General features: G+C 36.7%; 1 protein-coding gene across 1 annotated transcript; it reads left to right on the top strand.

The window, feature by feature from the left end:
- Window positions 1–405, top strand: LOC113785491 (uncharacterized mitochondrial protein AtMg00240-like). The gene has a single exon (XM_027332082.1). It carries the CDS (start codon window positions 1–3, stop codon window positions 403–405), a length of 405 nt encoding a protein of 134 aa, XP_027187883.1.
- The last annotated feature ends 8,155 nt before the right edge of the window (window positions 406–8,560 follow it).

Raw genomic sequence — 8,560 nt, 5'->3', positions numbered from 1 at the left:
ATGGATATTCTTGAAGAGACACGTATGTTAAATGGAAAGCTGGTTGACACACGTATAACTCCAAATGTCAAACTTCTACCTAATCATGGGGAGCAATTTTCAGATTTAGGGAGATACAAAAGATTGGTCGGTAAATTAAACTATCTCACAGTCACTCGTGCCAACATTCATTTTGTAGTCAATGTGGTAAGTCAATTCTTAAACTCTCCTTCGGAAGAACACTGGGATGCTGTGATACGAATCTTGAAATACATTAAAGGTGCTACAGAAAAAAGTCAAATTTATGAAAACAAAAGGCTTACTCAAATAGTTGATTATTCTGATGCCGATTGGGCAAGATCACCCATTGATAGGCGATTCATTTCTGGGTATTGTATACTTGTTGGCGGAAACATAATATCTTAGAAGAGTAAGAAACAAAGTGTAGTTGCTAGATCTAGCGATGACACTGAATACAGGGGTATGGCATTAGTGACTTGTGATAGTGTTTCAGCAAGGGGAATACCGAGTGTCCAACTCAAGGATTGCATTTTACTATCGAATTATGTTTAATTACTAAAAATGAACAAAAAGTTCTCAAATTGATTGAAATAATATTTAAAATTAAAAACATTAATAAAATTGATCATTTATAATAATAAGAAAAATGTCAGGGATGAGTTTCACTTCGAATCCAACCTTGATATCTAATTTGACCCTAGTTATTGAATTCCTTAATGTCTTGCCCTAATGTCTTAGTGACAGAACATTTAATTCCAAAGTAACCCCAAATTCCTTAGTGGATTTAATATTAGAATTGAGTATTACTGTACATGAATTCTCTTTTTAAACTATTGCCTCTACAACTAATTTAATTGGTTTCATGATCTGTATCTATCCATAGAATAAAAATTCATGAATTTCTCATCTCAAGCATTTGTAAAGTCCACTTCCATTTCAAAATATGAATTGTAGAACATTTTAATGTTGATCAAGCAATAAAAAGCATTAAGCACAAAGATGAGAAAAATAATTCAATAAACTCATTGATATAACTAGAAATCAAATCAGAAAAATTAAGGGTTTCATCTTGTTACACTCATCCCTAACAAATAGGGTTTAATTACTCATGGCAGAGATAGAAAAAATAAAGATTAGAGAAGAATTACAAGAAAGATTCATGAATGATTCTTGATAAAACTGCTTCAATGGTGTTAGAAACGACCGTCTTTGAGTTTCTCTGATAGGGAACAGGTCTCCCAACTTCCCAATAGTCAAAAAGATCCCTCAAAAGTAAAAAAAAACGGAGTTTTAATGAGTTCTTCTATGCGTCACGCGCTTCAGGCGCACAACAGTAAGTATTAAGTGCTGAAATGCGCTTCAGGCGCACAACCTCTTCTATCTGGCGTTGAGTGCATTTGTCTCCTATTTTGAGTCTGAATTTGATTTTGGTGTCTTCATGGAAGTTGTAGCTATGGATCGTATCTTTTGATGTGCACTTGGTTTGACTCCAATTGGACATCTACAACTCCAGATATGGCTGAAATATGCCACATAACTCATGTTGATTTCTCACCAAAATTCAGTACTGCATTAAAACAAAGTAACAACGTAAAACTAAAAAAAATCTCTACTTAATCAAGGAAATATCAAATAATTCTTCAAATAAACTGATGAATAAAAGATAACTAAGACTAAAAACAATGAAAAATATGCATATGATGAAGAGTCATCACAACCCCAAACTTAATCTATTGTTTGTCTCCAAACAACAATTAATTTCAAATTTGTTATAGTTAAGAGCAAACTTAAACTCAATTTCTCAAATCAAATCAAACTCAATTTTTAAAGTCTTAGCTACTACAAAACATTCATCATGCTTTATGATTGCTATAAGAAAAAACACAATTTGTATACTTTAGCATTCATTCATCAAGTTCAATTCTCTCTTCATACAATCTCACCAAAATTTATCTCAAGTGTTTAGCAAGGGTTATGAATTTATCACTCAAATCCCAGAACATGCATCACGCTACCATAGGCTTGAAAAAAATTCTAGTTAGCAATCACAATGCAGCAAACACATACACTTTGGAGGACTTTCAAATTATTTTACCACTTTTTATTTTTCTTCACCTTTTCATTGTGGAGATTCTCAAACATTGACAAAAGAACCAAAAAGATATTATTTATCAAAGTACACAAACTGATTTTTTCTTGTTTTTTTTATTTATTTTTGTTTTGATTTTTTATTTTTCTTCTTTTATTTTTCCTTTTTTTTTCTTTTTGTGAGAATCACCACCCCAAACTTAAAAGGTTGCTATCCCATGAGCAACCCCAAACTTAGAACTTTATCAATACAAGAATTTTTATTCTACCTAACTCCAAGTAAGGTGATTTAATTAAAGTTAGGTCTTTGGCTTGTAATGTGGCTAATAATCGAAATAAAAGGGCAAGACTCAAATGGCTAGCAAATGATAAAATTTTCATAGGGTAGTTAGAAAGGCTCAAACGACCAAATAAAATTGTCTCATTCTATGCATAAATTACAAGTGATGCAAGATATAATTAGTGCAAGTTCTGAAGGGATAACACATGTCTGGAGGCCTAAAAGCTCACATCTAGGATAAGAGAGAGCATGAATTGCCAAAATAATGCTAAGCATGTCACTGAATTTTTTTTTTTTTTTTTTTTTGAAAAATTGAAGGCAAGTTAGAATTCTACAACCACAGAGTAATAAACAATGTATGCATTAGTGAAACTCGTCGAATTGAGCAATGACATGAGTAAAGAAACAAAATTACAATTTCAAAATCCCAAACAGAAAACTTAAGATCAAATGCAAGTTATTACAACTTATTCATCATAGTACACATTTAGGAAAAGGAAATGAAACATACAATTAAACTACTGAAATAAAGCGAAGAAAAAGAAAATAAAGAAATAAAAAAAAAACAAAGAAAAAGGAAAGAAAAACTTCTCTCAGTTGGGTAATTCATTCAAGGGGATTTGCTTAGGTCCTCCGCTCTGATACCACTATAGTCTCCAATATACTGGTGGGGTGAAAATAGATCAGAATAAAACATGTTTCCTGGTGTCTATTGAGAAGAAGCAAAGGCTTGATAGAGTTTGTCATCCCCTGTTCTATTTAGGCCTGTCTAGCTAACTGACCGATCATCAATTGTTCCATCTTAGTTTCCTGCCTACCAAATCTTTCCTCGGTGGGGAGCTATGATGGATGTTGAGGATGGTCATGTGGCCCTTGTGGATTAGTAGTTTCTTCCATCGGCATCACTGCTTGTGGACCAACATGATGTTCTAACCGAATCATAGAGTATGTTTCTATCCACCTAGCAGTGATTGGGATGACGGGTTTTACCATTTCTTCACTCTATTTAGGTTACATTCTCACCTGTTCACATAGGTTCCTTATCAAGGATGCATGATTGAAGCAGCCTATCGGAGGATCAAAAATTATTTTCCCCCAAATATCATTAGCTAGTAACATGCCTACATTAATTATGTCATCCTTTATGATAGTAGCTAGTAGACATGCTCTTTGAATTGTTATTTCTGACACATTTGAACATGGCAACAGTGTATATGAACAAAGGTACTCTAGGCTTTTGCAATTGGAGTGAGATCCAAAGAGCGCAATTTCCTAGGTGTGCCATCTCTATTTCGTACCCAATTTGTGCCTGGTCTACATAAAACGTGTAAGACCTCTCGCGTGTCTATTTTTATGATGTTGTCCTTGATTGCTTGGAAGCGATAGTCCTCATAGTTTGGTAGGCCAAAGATTTCATTTATGACTTGAGGAGTGAATGGCACTTTTTTCCCCCTCACATAACTTACAAATTGCTCATGTGGAACTGGTTGATCAGACTTCAGATCAGAGGCATTGGAGAAGAATTCCACTGCTAGTGGTTTGCTTGTTTTTGTGACAAATGTGGTCACCTTCTCCCATCCTCTGGCCGCAATCATCGCCTAGATGTCAAGAAATTCTTTTTCTTCCAGCTCAAAGCTTTTCTCACCAACAAACTTCTTGACAGTGGGGAGTTTGGCGTGAAACTCTTGCGTACTCTTGCGTTGCAATGGTCTTGAATAAGAACGTATTGTGTGATTTGGAGGAAGATGCATTTGTGACCTTAGTGCGTTTTGCTTTATGTTGGGTTGCCATTAGGTCCTGCAAAATAATTAAGCACATCCAAGATTCAAAATATTCAAGGTTAGAGTAAATTAGTTTGAACATGCCTCCCCTTGACAAAACAACTACAGCAGTTGCCCTGAATTTATCCAGTAGAATTCCGAATGATAACAATGCACATAGATTGACCGTTAATGAATTAAGATTCAAAAGTGGTTGTGTGATTTTGTCAAACAGTTGGAGTGCAAAGTAGATTTTGTGGTAATTAAGATTCAAAAGTGGTTGTCTAATTTTCTCAACCAGTTGGAGTGCAAAGCATTAAGTAAGTGAACAATCCACAGTCATAAGTGAGCAATCTTTACCATTAACACACATTCGAATTCAAACAACTCACATGCATCAACGAACAATCTCTACTACTACCACAAATTCGAATTTAAACAACCCACATGCACCAATGAACAATCTCTACTACTAACACAAATTTGAATTCAAACAACCCACATTCATTAGTCAAGACAAGAAGGAGTTGAAAGTAACACTTTTATAAAACTTACTTGATAATGGAAGAAGTAATAGAGGAAGACTTACCTTTGTTGAGCTGAAACTAGACTTGGAGAAGTAATAGAGATATATGTACCAGTTGAATGTTGTGGGAGAGACGGGTTTGGGGAAAATTGAGAGGCAAGGGTTTTATAGCCCAACTAGACATGAAACACGCTTGGGGCGCGCCTGAGGCGCAAATACACAGAAGCATCAACGTGAAACGCGCTTAGGACATGCCTGGGGCGCGGATCGACAGTAACATCAGTGCAAAATATGCTTGGGGTGTGCCTGGGGCGCATATCAACAGTAACATTAACACGAAATGCGCCTGGGCCGCAGATCGACAGTAACATCAATGTGAAATGTGCTTAGGGCAAGCCTGGGGAGCGGATCGACAGTAACATCAGCGCGAAATGCGCTTGGGGAGTGCCTAGGGAGCGAATTGACCTAATTGACACGAAAAACTTCACTCCCTGAATACCATTTAGTTACTTGAGCGTACAGAACATCAAGAACGAATACAACTGCCAATTAATAACGAAATAAACAAAAAAACTAAAGGAATTAAAATGAAACTGAAATGCAAAACAAAAGGATACGAAATTGGGTTGCTTCCCAATAAGCGCTCCTTTAATGTCTTGAGCTTGACATTTCACTCTTCAAGTGGTGATCAGATTGATGGACTCCATCGAAAGTTTTGACTCTCCCCCTAAGTAGGGTTTGAGTCTTTGTCCATTCACCTTAAATTTCCAGTTTGGGTGTTTGTCTTTCAACTCCACAACACCATATGGAAATACCTTGATGATTTTACAAGGACCCAACCATCTTGACTTTAGTTTCTCTGGAAACAACTTCAATCTTGAGTTGAAGATAAGAACTAGTTCTCCTTCTTGGAACTCCTTGAATTTAATTTTTCTATCATGCCATTTCCTAGTTTTTTCTTTATATATCTTGGTGTTTTCATATGCAGAATTCTGGAACCTCTAACTCGTGAAACTGAAGAATTCTCAATTTGTCTACCTTGACCAAGTCAAAATTCAAGTACTTCATGGCCCAAAATGCTCGATGCTCCAGTTCAAGAGGCAAATGACAAGCTTTACCATACACTATTTGATATGGTGACATACCTAGAGGGGTCTTAAAAGCTGTTCGGTAGGACTAAAGTGCATCATCAAGTTTCGTTGACCAATCTTTTCTTAAAGTATTCATGGTCTTTTCAAGGATTCGCTTGAGCTGCCTGTTGGATACTTCAACTTTCCCACTAGTTTGTGGGTGATATGGGGTTGCCACCCTATGACGCACATTATATTTCCTTATAAGGTGTTCCATTTTCTGGTTTAGAAAGTGAGTGCCCTCGTCACTAATCAAAGATCGAGGCACACCAAAAATATATGAATATGTTATTCTTGAGAAATGTGACAACCTGTTGCAAATCATTGGTTGTTGTAGCAACTGCTTCAACCCACTTTGAGACATAATCCACTGCCACCAAAATATAACTTTTGCATATAAGGATGGAAATGGACCCATGAAGTCAATACCCCACACATCGAATACTTCTACTTCTAATATAGGATTTTGAGGCATCTCATCCCGTTTTGAAATGTTACCAGTGCGCTTCCATTGATCGCACTTTTTCATATAATTGAATGCATCTTTAAATAATGGAGGCCAAAATAGTCCCGATTGGAGAAATTTTGCTGTAGTTCGATCCCTACTGAAGTGACCCCCATAATCAGAGTCATGGCAATGCCACAAGACTTTTCTTGCTCCTCCTCAGGCACACACCTTCGCAACAACCCATCCATTCATCTTTTATACAGAAAGGGTTCATCCCATACATAGAATTTGGCATCATGGATAAACTTCTTTCGTTGTTGGTATGTGAAATCAGATGGAATTGCCTCGCCTACTTTGAAATTAGCCAAGAAAGCGAACCAAGGTGCCTTGGTAATTACAAAGATGTATTCATTAGCGAACTGGTCTCGTATTGGTCTAGAGGTATCATCCTCCTTCACTTTCTCCAATCGGGATAGGTGGTCGGCTACCGTGTTCTCTGATCCCTTCTAATCTTGAATCTTAATGTCAAACTATTGTAGCAATAGAATCCACCTGAGTAGCCTTGGCTTCGATTCTTGCTTAGCAAACAAATACCTTAAGGCAGCATGATCAGTGTAAACAATGACTTTCGATCCTAATAAATAAGATCGAAAATTATCAAAAGCTTAAACTACAACTAATAGTTCTTTTTCAGTTGTGGCATAATTGTGTTGTGCATGATTCAAAACATGACTAGCGTAGTAGATTACATGTAACAACTTATCCTTTCTTTGTCCCAAGACTGCCCTGATAGCATTATCACTAGCATCACACATGATTTCAAAAGGTAGTGACCAGTCAGGTGCAGTGATAATGGGGGCAGTTATCAACTTATTTTTCAAATTGTTAAAAGCATTCAAACAATCTTTATTGAATTTGAAAGGTGTGTCTTTCACAAGTAGGTTTGTAAGCGGTTTTGCAATTTTTGAAAAGTCTTTTATAAATCTCCTATAAAATCCAACATGGCCTAAAAAGCTTCTAATCCTTTTTTCATTGGTTGGAAGGGGAAGTTTTTCAATAACTTCAACTTTGGCCTTGTCAACCTCGATCCCCTTGTGGGAGATTCGGTGGCCTAACACAATTCTCTCTCTTACCATAAAATGACATTTTCCCAATTTATGACCAAGTTATATTTTTCACACCTTTCTAATACAAGAGATAGATTAATCAAACAATTATCAAAAGATGAACCAAAGACAGAAAAGTCGTCCATAAATACTTCGATATGTTTCTCAATCATATCAGAGAATATGAACATCATGCACCTTTGAAAAGTGGCAGGAGCATTACACAACCCAAACGACATCTGTCGATAAGCAAACACGCTATACGGACATGTAAATGCAATTTTCTCTTGATCCTCAGGTGCTACAGCTATCTAATTGTATCCCGAGTAGCCATCTAGAAAGCAGTAATACTCATGTCGAACTAGTCGCTCAAGCATCTGGTCAATGAAAATGAGTGGAAAATGATCCTTTCGCGTAGCACTGTTCAATCTTCTATAATCAATATAAACTTTCCACCCTGTATCCGTTCTTGTAGGGAATAGCTCGTTCTTTTCGTTTCTGATGACAGTTGTTCCCCCCTTTTTTGGTACCACTTGGACGGGACTCACCCAAGAGCTATCTGAGATGGGGTAAATGAGACCAGCTTCCAAGAGCTTTACCACTTCTTTCCTAATCACTTCTTTCATTTCCGGATTCAATCTTCTTTGGGGTTGTACAACTGGTTTGTGATTGTCCTCCATTAGGATTTTCTGCATGCAAAAAGTCAGACTTATTCCCTTCCAGTCCTTAATGGACCAATCGATGGCACCCTTATGCTTCCGCATAATTGTCAACAAGTTTTCTTCTTGTAAATCACTCACGCTTGCACTAATGATAACTGTATTCTTATCTTTTTCACCTAGGAATATGTATTTTAAATGAGGATGCAACTGCTTGAGTTCAATCTGTGATGTCTCTTTCTTTTTCCCTAACGACTTGTCTTCATTCCCTTTCAACTCCTCTCATCTAGTACGAAAACAGGGGGAGTAAGATGATGATGATTCTAACATGGCTAAAACCTCTTTCACCTTTGGATCTTCACTTTCTTTAACAACATCTTCGGGTAAGCATACCACTCTTTCTAGTGGCAAAATGGGTGCTTAATACTCAATTTCTTCGTTGACTATCGCATCTAAGATCTTGATTCGATTGCACCCTTCTCTTTCTTTTGAATGTTCCATGGCTTTTAGAATCATAGCTTAGCCTGTTGCTAAGAACGATCTCCCTAAAATCAAATGAATGC

This window comes from Cicer arietinum, chromosome 2 (assembly GCF_000331145.2).
Source record: "Cicer arietinum cultivar CDC Frontier isolate Library 1 chromosome 2, Cicar.CDCFrontier_v2.0, whole genome shotgun sequence".
Lineage (NCBI taxonomy): Eukaryota > Viridiplantae > Streptophyta > Magnoliopsida > Fabales > Fabaceae > Cicer > Cicer arietinum.
Note: the sequence above shows the minus strand (reverse complement) of the source record. Positions and strands in the feature narration are given on the sequence as shown.